This window comes from Filicampus tigris, chromosome 7 (genome assembly GCF_054856515.1).
Source record: "Filicampus tigris isolate MCC_2025a chromosome 7, RoL_Ftig_1.0, whole genome shotgun sequence".
NCBI classification, from domain to species: Eukaryota; Metazoa; Chordata; class Actinopteri; order Syngnathiformes; family Syngnathidae; genus Filicampus; species Filicampus tigris.
The window spans coordinates 12,606,346-12,619,984 of record NC_141223.1 but is presented as its reverse complement, the minus strand read 5'-3'; the positions used below and the strand labels follow the sequence as shown (position 1 = coordinate 12,619,984).

Below are 13,639 nucleotides of genomic sequence, written 5' to 3'. Positions count from 1 at the left end.
ACGAGACGAAACATGCAAACTATGACAAGTTAAGTTTTTTTTGTTTTTTTTTAATTAAAGTATGATCGGCCCTCACACATTTTCACCTCACCAAATCTGGTCCTCTTTGCAAAAAGTATGGACACACCTGCATTAGATGGTGGCAGTGAACTCAATTGAAGCATTACACGTGGACACATCATGTAAAAATATTCACAGGTGTATTTTCTTTATCCTCTGCAAAGAACGATTAATATTACTGCAGGCTTACTGATGTCTGCATTACTATCCCCAAGGCATGCAAGTGGAGCTGCACAGTCTCTGTCTTAACTGTATGTTTTATGAAGCACAAGAGTGCTTTTTTTCTTCTTAATTAAAATGCACGTTACAAAGTTTTTTTTACGATGCTGGAACAGATTGATGGTATTTCCACCCGTTTCAATGGGGAAACATGAGCCCAAACCCAGGAACCAGGTGAGTCGGGACCTGCACATTGCAAGGGCACTTTCACGTCAATTTCAGTTGACAGCAGAGGGCAGTATAAAGTGTCTGTGACCTGAGATGGCTGAAAATGTGTGAATTAATTTAGTTAATTCTTATTATACCAACACAATATTAAACAGAATACCTAGTTTAGACAAGTGAGGGCACATGTAGCACAGTATTCCGAAAAAAAATGTTGACTTCCACTTTAAGCAGATAAAATTGTCTTCTCAGTTTTGACTTGGTCACCGACGGGGGCATCGCCGTGGCGCTGCACTTTGAGCGTGCGCCGTTCATCACGCAGGAGCACACCCTGTGGCTACCGTGGGGCCGCTTCTTCGTCATGGACACGGTGGTGATGCGCCACGAGGAGAACGACATCCCCAGCTGTGACCTCAGCAGCTTCGCCCGGCCCAGCCCCGTGGTGTCGCCGGCGCCGCTCACCGCCTTTGCCGGCTCCTGCGCCGAAAGGGGGACGGTGGTGCCTGAAATCCAGGTGACTGAGGCTCTACTCACACATCTTGCTGCTCCCCAGCTATCGGCTGAAACGCACGCGGGGGTCTCCCGATAATGATTCATCCCATATATGTGCCAGACTCTTAGGACTATTCATCAAGCGTAATAGTCACTGTTGTGAAACTTGTCTCTCACAAGTAATTGCTCTTCTTTGCAACTTGGCCAGTTTCCAGCGTGCTGAGCACAGATGAGTACGTAAGTTCACAATGTCGTCGAAGCGTCACGTTGATATTTACACTGAAATCAGCGTAATTGTTAGTTTGATGGCTAATTTAGTCTCCCTATTTACACCGAACTCATAGCAATCAAGCTTCAGACATCTCAGTAAAGACCATCATCAGTTGACATGGTTACCTTGCTTTTTATCGTGTTGTGCAATTTTTAAACATAATTCCTAACAGTGAGTGCTAAGAAGAAGCAGATGATGTCCATTGAATTAAAGTTTGAAATCATAGAAAAGCATAAGCGAGGTGCATGCGTCTAGTCAACTTTGGCAAGGCGTTGTAGCACATCTACATTATGTACTATGCTGAAGCCCAAAAAGTCAATAAAGGTAATGCCAGCCAAGGCCACTTAAATAACTTCCAAGCGAAGTACCTTTGTTTGTGAAAAGATGGAGAAACTGGTGAAAATGAGGGGAAAAAACTGCCCAAAAAACTGTCAGCACGGTGAAAGAGTTTTCCTTTCACAAAAATAGGAAGATCATTGTCATTGTCGAAACAAAAGAAACTTGCAACTCACAGGCAAAAAAAACTGTTTAGAATGTTAAGTTGAGTGAATTTTTTTTAATTCAATTATTTAATATTTAATTACAAATGTTATCATTAAGTAGATGCAACCTCATGCCACTAGTGTTTGGCAAAATTACACAAGCCAATAACAGCACAAGCCACTTGCTACTGTAGAATAATATTGTTCCTGCAAATGCAGAAGCACACTCACAAGGCCAAACTGAACTGGAATGTAAATATATAGATACCTGACAGACACAAGCCTCACGTGTAGTTTAATATAAAAACTCTACATGGCTGCTGTTGAAAATTCTTACACCAATCTTAGCTCTCCAACTACCACCGCCGTGACCAACATGAAAATACTGCCACGTATTAGGACTAAATATTCATCGAAACAAGATGGGGGTTTTATTCCTTAAAAGCTTATTTAATACTATTGCAAGCCACTGTAGCATTGTGCAGATTGAACAACATTGGGCTTGAATATAGTTGTACTAAATTGATTTGATTCTATTAGAATTTATGGTATGTAATAATAAACGTTTAAAAACAAACAGTTCTTCAAGATTAAAGTTACATGCACATTTACTGAAGTTAAAAGTTCAATATATTACCTGTACAGTATATATAACTGAAGTAAAATTGGGCAGTGATTTTTTTCCGCGTACCACAAGAGGCCCATTAGTACCACACTGCTTCATAATGTTATGAGGGCTACATCTCTATATTATTCAAATACACCTCTCAGAAAATGTTTTGGGTGGTTGGAACAGATTAATGGCATCTAGGGAGTTTTATTGCATGTGCAAACTATGCATTTACCAGACCGCGATCCATCTTTGAATAATAACTTTAACCAGGCTACTTTGCTAGATATAGTAATATCATAGCTTCCTAATTACTCAAAATGGCAGCCATTATTGAGCAACGCCTTACTTAGAAATGCGTTACCAGCATGACTGCTTCCCAGTCACTTGGTCCAGTTCTTCTGAGTCCAGTTCTTCTGCTCCCTAGACCGGCCAGCAGACATAGTCCTTCATCATGTCTCAATTTTGTTGAAAATGCTGATAAAGTCGGCTTACTGGGATATGTTTCCACTGACCTCGTTCACACACCACCTCGCCATCGAGTGCACGTGACTGTATGTCTTACAGGCGTCTCTTTGCCCTTTTCTAATTATCTCGTCTCCCAGTTTGCCTTCTAAGATTTATGGCATATCAGTGAATTCCGTATGAGTCTATTTATAGTCGCCACCTTGTCTTTGCTCGTCTTTTGAGGGCCACTCTCTGCTCTCCGGTCCTCAAGAGGGCGAATTTGAATCAATGGCCCTGCAACCAAATGCGCCAATGACTGACGTGTCTTCTGACCGGCGTTACGGCGGGTCGCTGTTTTAATTGTTACACTGTATTTTGCCGGACGGAAAGGAGGGTGAGGGTGGACAAAGGTGAGTTAATTAGAGCAGAGTGGGATAAACCAGTGCTTGCTGACCTTTAACTGCAACGTGAACGCCGCCCGACGTGCACAGGTCACCGCCCGGCCTGTTATTATGACTCCATATATTATCTGCCTGTGTAAGCCGCGAGCCCAAGGGCAACGTAGCGGTGCCATCGTCATAGCAGGACGGATCACTTGTAATGAAGGACTCTTCTGTTATTAAATCGATGGAGAAAACTATTCAGTGCACTATAATGAAGAAATCCTTCAACGGCTTGCCTATGATGCCACACCATAATTGTCCTCCTATTGATGTTTCAGCGCCATAGATCTGCTCGAAGGAAAGGTTATGAATAATACGCCACAGTCTGTACTGGTCAGCGGCCAGAAGGGAAGACAAATGGACGTTGGCTGTGAAATAAAAGGGTATTTATGGCCACGTGGCAGCACGCTGGCCTAGTGGTTAGCATTGGTCAGCTCTGAGACATTTTGTGCCTATCTGTCTAGGATACCTACTTCTGATTGGGCAAATTCTGTAGTATGTCAAAGTAAGAGACTTGGAATTCACCCCAAAACACCTGCGTTAAGCTAAAAAAGAAGGTTTTTTTTGTGCATCCTCCAATGATAGACGTGTGCACCCAATTTCGTGTCACTCGGTGAAACTGGTGTTGGGGAGCTGATTTATTTAGTTATTTTTCCAGGTTGCGACCCATTGAAATGGCAGCAAAATCGCCACTTTCAAGCGTAATGGCTCACTTCTTGTTCATTTTCAGGTGTGGGTTCTTGGGACTTTTTGTGTGGACTGTCTTGCCATGATAGACAGATTTTGTATTACTGCCCAGGAATTGAAACAATACAATGGATAGGGAAAAGGCCGGCCCACAGAATAGTGAAAATCTGTTTACAATGGATGCAGATTGAAATGCAGCGGGGATAAGTACGTTTTTAAACCCTATCAATTCTTCAGAAAATTATGATGAATATTAGCCACAAAAAAGAAATGGAGGAAATGCGTGGGTGGAGACAAAAAAACCAAATACCTCCCCAAAAATATATATATATATATAATAAATATTGATGATATCTGAATATTTAGAATTCTAAAGATGATGTTATTTTTTCAAGGAAATATATGAGAACATTTCAGTGCCTTTGAAACCATAGAAGGGGGACAGAAGATGGATGGATATTAATGGCCATATCTGCTTTGTTTTTTCTCCCTCGTAGACACTGCAGGAGGAAGTTCCCATACCGGGTACCAACATGAAGCTGGGCTACTTGAGCAGCAGGACAGCGGGTTATAAGTCCATCCTTAGGGTGACGCTGACCCACGTCGCCATCCCATTCAACCTGATGAAGGTGCACCTCATGGTGGCAGTGGAGGGCCGTCTCTTCAGGAAGTCCTTCCCCGCGGGGCCCAACCTCCTCTACGAGTTTGTGTGGGACAAGACGGACGTCTATAGCCAGAAGGTCTACGGCCTCTCCGAAGCCTTTGGTCAGTGACAAAACCTCCATTTTATAACCCACTTGTTTCAATAATGTGGGGAAACAATGGATCTATAGCTCTTTTTCTTCAGTTTTAACGTTAAGTTATTTTTATGTTTAATTTGTGTCATTCCAATCAGTTAAAATATTTTAAATAGTTATTTTAGTGGTGAAAATGTTGAATTTTTGGTCAATGGTGATTTTGGGGAAGTTATTTGTTCCCATGGTGGATTGAATGAGCTAATATTTTGAATTTCAATTGGGAACAATGTGAATCTGTTATGTTGAATAGGAATGGAAATGAATGGAGAATTTGTTAGTGAAAAATGTTGAATTTTGGGAAATGTGAATTTTTAGAATGATAAAAATAAAAGCCTGCAAGATGTGAATTTTTAAAATATGTTGAATTTGGAATGAGGTTAATTGGATTAATTTTGTGGCAGTAGATGCATGTCAAAATAATGGAGGAAGAAAAATAGGAATAATGTGTGTATGCTTTCAGCATTCACACAATTAAACTCAATTGCATTGTAGTTAAAAGTTAAATACAACTGAACTGTACTTACCAAATGTACTGTATATTTAAAAAAAACCTTAACATTTTGCACAGTATGAACAGTGATCCTTTGCACACCACTAGAGGAAGACAATTTGATTTCAATAAAATGGGGAAAGGACTCTGTGACTCCCCAATAACAACCCAGGCTAATCTTAGCTCCTCCACAACAAACAAAGCTTGTCTCTCAGTCAAGATGCATCCCTTCAGCATACTTCCTTGACACCAATCATTATTCAAATCAAAACATCTTAGGGCATTTCAGAAAGAACACAATAAACACAAAATGGGGAATTTGGGAATGCCAAACTATGAATATGCAGGGGATTGCTGTCCAGTATGACAATTATTTCAGTCAAATATAAGTCATCTTTTTAATATTGGTTGTTATTCCTGCACTTCAGTTAAGAATGTTAAAGAAATGTCACTTGCCTATACATTTAATAAAAGTTTTTTGATGGTGACAGTTTTACCCAGGAACGGATTGTTTTCTTTATTTCCTACGGGACAAATCAGTGGTTGACCTTCCACTATATTGGGAAAATAACTCTTATGGTACATAAACAGTTTTATAAGCAATTAGAGGACACCTTGTGGGATACAATGTGGTCGCATACCACCATAGCCTGTCTTGTTTTGAGTGTTTCCAGTCCATGCTGTCATGTGGTAACCTGACTTTGTTGTTTTAGTGTCTGTGGGTTTCGAGTATGAATCATGTCCGGACTTGATCTTGTGGGAGAAGAGGACGGCAGTTCTGCAGGGATACGAGAGCTCGGCCTCCAAGCTAGGCGGCTGGACCGTCGACAAGCACCATGCTTTGAATATACAGAGCGGTGAGTCAACTTCGAAATCCCTTTTGCAATGTTATATTCTGGAGGGGGTTCTTCTTTTGCTGCACTCCTACGGCCACCCACGAACTGCAAAAGACAATGCAATGTGGTTGAAATTATTATGCGGACGGAATTTACTTGGCTTTTTTATTTCACATATGCGGTTTCTCGTGTCTGTTTAGATCACTGATAGACAGTTTTTATTATTAATCTTCCTAGTGGGCCTGAAGGTGGTTGTTCCACATTATTAAGAATACTTGCCAGATTAATGCAGAATGGGGGGAAAGGAAGACAAAGCACAGAATAGTCCATTGACTTGTGAAAAGAATGTAAAAACAAGTTGATGTTTCAAAGAAAATTATGATTTTTTTTTTTTTTTAAAGTGCAATTTCTATAGAAATTGTGTATGAACTTTGAAGAGCTTTCACTGTACTGAAATGCTATAGAATGAACTGACTGAACCTACCGAAACACAGCATAGAAAACCTAGTTTCTAGCTTTTTCTGTTCTTTAGTAATCAGCAGCAGAGCACCAGTTTCTGACAAAAAAGCAAGAAAACTAACTTTTTGTGAAAAGAAGCATGTCAACCAATGATATTTGCTTTTGTGACCACTCAAACTAGACAAGGGGCAATTATTATGGTGTCATAAGCGTGAGCAAAATTATATCTGTATCACGGTTTTAAAAGGTATCAAAATGACAGCTCTAAAATGTCCTTTATTTTAAATATTTGGTTGATAAAAACAGCGGGGGTTTTTTTCCATCGAGCATAATCTATTTTATTTTTAAACTCATTTTTAAATCACTGGTGAGCTATTTTTAGCTCCTTTTGTTGTGCTTGGAGTTAGTACTACTAGTACCTAATAACTAGTACCCGCTGGCACCGATTTTTTCACAACTTTGCGCGTTAATCAACCGAGCAAAACTGCATCCATACATGTCTCTTTCGTCTTGCTTTCCCCCTCCTCCTCAGTGCGTAACTGCTCACCCCTCCTCTCTCCGGCCCAATTAACTTCAAAGAGGCAGGTCGTTCACTCAACATTGCAAACAGCCAATTATATTGTGTGCTGCTTAGAAATCCCCTCTGCTCATTAATGGTGACAGACAGTATTAGCGGTTATGCAAACCTTGACTTTTTAAAACTACTTTCAAACCGGTAATCAGTCTATGCCTACCTCAATATATGCATATATATTATATATATATATATATATATATATATATATATATATATATATATATATATATATATATGCATTTTCTTTTATACATATCATTTGCCATTCACATAAATTAACTGTATCATCTTTTCTCACGATTGCAGTACACACAACACTTTCTACTACCCACCTCAACGAATAACACCTTTTATCCATTTTTATATGCTGTCTATTACCGCTGTCCATTTTCCCCCCGAAATCCAAGGGGTCATTTTTTTCATTTCTGCCAAATGGCTCTTGAAAAGTGGATGAAGTGAGAAGAAACTTCCGGCCAGTCACCTGTCACGAGCGAGGGTCTCGTTTAGGGGCCACATCAGAGGAGATGAGGCGCGCTGATAGGAAAAGTGCCTGGGAAGCTTTGATCCGTCACGTCGAGTCGGAATGAGTCGTCCAGAGGAGGAGGGCGGGAGAAGCTGTTGGCAGATTCTTCAAGACGTAGGCCACCCCGCCACCCCCCCCCCCCCCCCACTTCTTTGGCTCCTCCGTGTCATGTTCGTGCCCATCGTTTTTAGAATCAAGCCTAATTTAATTGCACACAGCCTGCTCGTGGAAGCCATTGCGAGATTTAATCATGCCCTAGGAAGAGGATGCTTGGCTGACCCTCGCTGATGGACCAAATGTTGCTCTGCTCAGACCACTCACGCCGGCGAGTACCAGTCGGAAGACGAGAGACGCACGGCGTGCATTTCAAACGGGAGGTTATGGATTGTGCTGAAGGAGGCTATTTGCGTTAATGTCGTCGTAAAATTTCCAAGAGTAGATCGCTACAGTAAACCGAGGGCCCGTAGCCAAAAATGCACGTAATCGACACCCTCTGTAAATTTTAGCAGAATTGTCAAAATGAATAGTTGAAATCGTAACTTCCACTAACAACCCAGGCTTACTTTCGCTCCTTCTGTACATGAGTCCTTTAGATGTGATTCTTCATGAGACTTTGTGATCCCTCACGTTGTCGGTGCAGGCTTACTGTTTCCAGAACCACACTGCTGCTTTTTTCATGAATTAAAAATGTCTTGTTTGCGCCATCTTCCCCAATTTAGTAATTTGTTTTGTTTTATCATTTCATTTAACCTGCTTTTATGTTGGAATTCTTTGTAATAACTTTTTCCTAGTTTTACAAATAATTTGGATGATATTTTTCCTCTGGACAGTTGATGTGTTGTAGTTTATGATTAACCCATTTAATTTTATTTTTTTAATTATTATTTTGAGTTAGTGGGCAATAAATCAATATATATGCAGATCAACTGATATGTATTACATCGTGAGACACATTGCAGCCATATCACCCATCCCTACTTTGAGCAATTTGGTATCCACTCTGCGCTCCCCAAAAAGCATGACATCAATGCGTCCCTCCATCGTGTCCTCACCAGGCATTCTTCACATGGGCAACGGGGAGAACATATTCATTTCGCAGCAGCCGCCCGTCATCGGTAGCGTGATGGGCAACGGCCGCCGCCGCAGCATCTCCTGCCCGAGCTGCAACGGCATGGCCGACGGTAACAAGCTGCTGGCCCCCGTGGCTCTGGCGTGCGGCTCTGAAGGGAGCCTCTACGTGGGCGACTTCAACTACGTGCGGCGGATCTACGCCACGGGCAATGTCACCAGTGTCCTGGAACTCAGGTAACAAACGGAATGTGGGTGTTTTTTTTTTTTTGGGGGGGGGGGATACTACCAGCTGCTGGCAGCTATCCCAAACAAGCGCACTAGTATTTTGATAGACCAGCAGAGAAACAATAACTAATGATTCAAAATAGAACTCAACATAATGCTGAATATCATTTTTGGTATTAGCGAGAGCTTGTGCTGGTCCACTCTCAGGGTAACGGGAGATAATGTCCAGTCTATGTAATTTTCTTTTGGTCACGGTTATTGAAGATAATCTCACACAGATGGGATTTTGGGTCTGGAAGCAAGGAATCCAATGCTAGTGGCATTTTGTGGATATTCTGCTTTGATTTTACTCCAGAACGCAACTTTAACCGAAGCAGTTTTGAAGGCTTCTTGACCTGATTTATTAACACTTCTCCTGGAAGTTGTAGACTTTTCCTCTTGCTGAAGAACCGCTCTCAAGATATTTTTTGCGCGCTTGTAGGCTTGTTTTTTTTAACTACCGTACCATGAGTGTTTTGGCATTTGAACTGCGGCAATGATGGACGCGCCTGTTTTTCGAAATAAAACCTTTTTCAGACTCAATCTTGTTCTACCAAATGTCTGTCGCCCGATGGTTGGGGACCGCTGTCATAAAATGCGGCGGTCGATTGAGATGGACAGAAATGCCCTCGAGGCGCAAGATGGACGGCCGTCTCGGCTTGTGCACCTGTATCCGTTTGAACCCGATCGTCTTCTCTTCTAGGAAACAATCAATGTCTTTGTTAATGTCTTCCCAGATGGGCTTGAGGAGATACGATGTTCCGTTTGATTAATTCTACCAACTAACAACTGTTTTTTAAGTAACAACTAACATTTCTTGTTTGTCTTCTGCCCTCTGTCTGCTGCTCTTGGCAGAAATAAAGACTTCCGCCACAGGTAAGACAAAGGACGTAAAAAGATGATTGTCTTCCTTCCCTTCCCTTTCCTCCCCGTGAACCTTTGAACCCAATTCAGACCCTGCCTTCAAAATGGAGATATTATACACTGACTGGAGATACTGTCTGTCTGGTTTACTGTCAACTTCCTACAGCTGTTAGCATTCCATTTTTAACCGGGTCTCATCTTGCACACGCCGTTGCTTTGCATCTGAGTCTCCTGCTTTGTGGCTAATTAGTGCTTCCTTTAATACTGTATGTGACAAATCAATGCAGTATAATAGGAACCGAGCCCTGCTGGGAATAGTGAAAAAAACAAAGTTATTTGACACCCTCTGTATTGTATTGTATTGCATAAAACACAACAGTTGAACGACACATCAAAGATGTACAACTAATATGGTATTTGAATTTGGCTTTTCAAAGTGTGCAAATTATTTTCGCCAATGAGCCGTCGGGCAACTTTTTAAAGTAAAACTGCGAAAAGCCTGTCTTTGCGACAGTGACCCTCCTCTAAGTTTGGCTGCACAATGAGCAGAGGTCAGCTGCTACAGGAAGTAAATAAAACTGAGTTAGCTGAGTTATTTCTTTTTTTGTGCATTATAAACTTTCAATTAATCTCCATTGGTACTCCTGGTTGAAATCAGTGTTGTTTTTGGCAGGCATTTGAGATTTAGTCTTAGTCTTTTGGACGAAAATGCTTATTAGCTTTCGTCACATTTAGTCATTCCTATTAGTGATAGTTTAAGTCTAGTTTTAGTCAACGAAAACTCTAAAAGGTTTTAGTCTAGTTTTAGTCGACAGAAACTCCCAAAAATGTTTTAGTCTAGTTTTCGTAAATTTAGTAAACGAAAATTCAAAAAGGTTTTAGTCTGTTTTAGTTTAAAATAGGCATACAAGGTTTCGTACATACATTCCCTACATACAGGCATACATTTTTTAACTGATTCGTCAAAAAATCTAAATACTTTGGTGGCTAACCGCATTGTTAAGGCTAAAAAGTCATTCAATATTGGTGAAATAAAAAAAACCTGTGGATTCACATTTATTATTGTACACACATACACACACCCCAACACGGACCAACTGGTCATGGTAGAAAAATGGTTAGGGACCAATGCCTAACCACTTTTAATATTTGACTTCAAACACAAGAAGTAAATGAATTAGCCTTGACGTTAGCTCAATCAAAATAACTTATGCCTTAAGTCAGCCGACTTGCGCCGCGAGTTACGTGGAAAATTTTAAGCACAATGAAATTGATCACAAGCCGATTGTTGAATAACAGAGTGCAAGTAAATGTATACAGTATATGTTAACAGGACGAGTTGGGACAAAATATCAGCGTGGTGCGCCCTCAGATGTCGCTTGAGATTTGTCATTCTTTCCACTTAGTTTGTGGCCGCATTCAGCGTTACTGCTGTCTACAATACATTGTGTTGTTCTTTCTGCTCGGTTGTAGAGAAAGTACATATCTTTCTGTATTTTTTTTTAATCTTGGTCCTATGTTATCAAAAAAACTACATTTATTAGAAGATAAAGAAGACATCTTAAACTGGGGTGGAGGACAATGTATGTTGTCCTTATTTGATCTATCAGAAGCTCATAGGGCAGCATAGAAATGAGTACCTAATTCATTCCTTTTAAAGGTACGAGCGCCTGACTGCCTGGCAGGTGGCGGCGAGGCAGAGCCGTCTGCAGATATGGCACGTCTCAGGCGAAAGGGCTCCTGATTGATTTCCCATCACGGGGTCATGACTTCAGCTGGCCAACATGTGGTCAAACAGAGAATGAAAAGCCGAGTCGTGACGGTCACCGGCCCGCATTTAGAATAAAAATGTATGGCACAATAACAAACAACAAGGGGCTCTCAATTGACTTTTCTGTCCGTTTCAGCAAGTGTCCTCTCACAAATATCTTTTTTTCACTGAAAAATAGCAGGCCAAAAGGATCTGCACGCCTTTCAACGACTTGATGTGTTAGTTTCGAGGTTTTCGCACAATGTGACTCATAGGCTCTCAATGAAAAAAAAAATAATAATAATAATAACATACCTTTAAAATCCTTCTGTTGATGGGGTCCATTTATTGAAAAGTGAAAAGAGTTGAACAAAGTATTTATTTATTGGCTTCTGATTTCCAAATTAGTTACTCATCAATTTGTTGTGTATATGTGATAATACAAAGCGATCATTTCTATGGGTTCACAGTCGTAATGGCCCTTCAAGGGACACCATAACTATGATGTAGCCCGCGACAAAAATTTATATTTGAGGATAGACTTATAGATTTTGTAAGTGATTATGTGATCATGTGTGTTTTCACACACTTGTTGTAAAAGCTGAGACATTGGCGATGAATCAACTTCAAGCAATAACTGTCATTGTGGAGAAGTGAAGTTGATGCATCCACTAGTCTGTTCAAGTCCTACCATGCGCACAAATCCACAACACTGACTGTTGATGAAGTGCTACCTCTACCAATGAAAATACAAGCCATGCTTTCATCATGTTAATGGCTTCTTGCTTTTTTTTTCTCACTCTGGGTCAGAAGGAACCACTCGCCTGATCACACACTCTAATAACAGTTGGGCTAAAAATAACACCATTTTGGGTCAAAATTGACTGATCCACTACTTGGGTCAATTTGACCCACCTTTCTTTGATTTCTTTGAAATTGATTATTTTTAGCCCTACTGTTCTTAAAGTGCAACTCCTATGTCGTCATGGTAACGACAATTCTGCAATGTTCCTGCAGTAGAGCGTCTTGATGTTGACCTTCAGACTAATACGGGATGCTCTTAGTACTTTTACACGCGACACATTCTCATGCATTCAGGCCACCGTTAGACTATGACAAACACAAACTCCTCAATGCGCTGCTTGCACCAGACTAAAATAGCCAAAATCACGTCCCTTTGTTCTTGCGGGCACATTTGCATGATAAAAAGGAGATTTATTCAGGAGGAAAAACAGCGTGCGTCGGTATAAAATGGGCGAAATCCCGCCGTCGGTGTGCGAGCCGCGCATGCTGATACAGGACTGAGGGGAGGTGGCCGATTTCACCCCGCGTTCATGTTCATTGACCCCTTGCTAAGGATGTCCCCCCGCGCCCTCCCTCTATTTCTGTGCCAGCATGCAGCAAAATCCAATTATCTCCTACAAACTAGATGTTGTCGGTGAATATGGATGGCCAGCGCGTGACCGTATGAGCTCAAGGTCGACCGAATAACGCTTCCTGGTTTTGAAAGCGGCTGCTCTACATACGCACCTGGAGCTGATAAGCTATCAGCTGATTGCACCCGGCAACTAGAATCCAGTTATTGAGGCTGGATACCGACCTACTCCTCTGAAGCATTTTTTTTTTTTTTATTCCCTTCACCTGATTTTCAACATCGTCGGTGGCCTCGACGTCAGCTTTTGGTTGAAGGTCATTTGTCAAATGAAATCAGTTGACAATCCCAACAAAGGCTTGCCTTGTTGTGGCATTCAAAGAAAGGGGGGAAGAAAAACAGAAAGCCATGAAAGCACCCTCAAGGTTAAAGAGTGGAGATTGGCTCTTAATCCAGTCTGAATGATGGCCAGCTGACAGCCGTCTCCATAATGCTTATCAGGGCCTGCCGAGGCCCCGATAAACTTAGGTTATCTCTTGAGTGGACGCTAATGACTACCTCACTAAAACGCACCCACGTTGCTGTTTTTAGAGTGTACATAAGGACAAACTATGTTGCAAAATTCCTTGCTTCCTTACTATTACTAAGATCTTTTTTTAAATAAATAAAAAAGCTGGGTGGACTCAAAATTTCAAAGTAACAAACTTCGCTAAAATGTGAAGTTGAGCACTTCAACAAAATATTTTTGTGAAAATTGGCT

At 41.1% G+C, this 13,639-nt stretch overlaps 1 protein-coding gene across 11 annotated transcripts in view; it reads left to right on the top strand.

Annotated features, from left to right (window-relative positions):
* Positions 1-13,639, top strand: part of tenm4 (teneurin transmembrane protein 4) — a 212,835-nt gene that overhangs the window by 150,355 nt on the left and 48,841 nt on the right. For 7 of the 11 annotated variants that reach the window (XM_086035405.1, XM_086035403.1, XM_086035400.1 and 4 more), the window contains 5 exons: positions 697-958; positions 4,374-4,641; positions 5,877-6,020; positions 8,614-8,863; positions 9,749-9,769. In XM_086035405.1, the coding sequence (XP_085891531.1) occupies positions 697-958; positions 4,374-4,641; positions 5,877-6,020; positions 8,614-8,863; positions 9,749-9,769 (945 nt within the window). The remainder of the gene's footprint in view (positions 1-696; positions 959-4,373; positions 4,642-5,876; positions 6,021-8,613; positions 8,864-9,748; positions 9,770-13,639) is intronic. The other 4 variants (XM_086035407.1, XM_086035402.1, XM_086035399.1 and 1 more) reach the window with 1 other exon arrangement.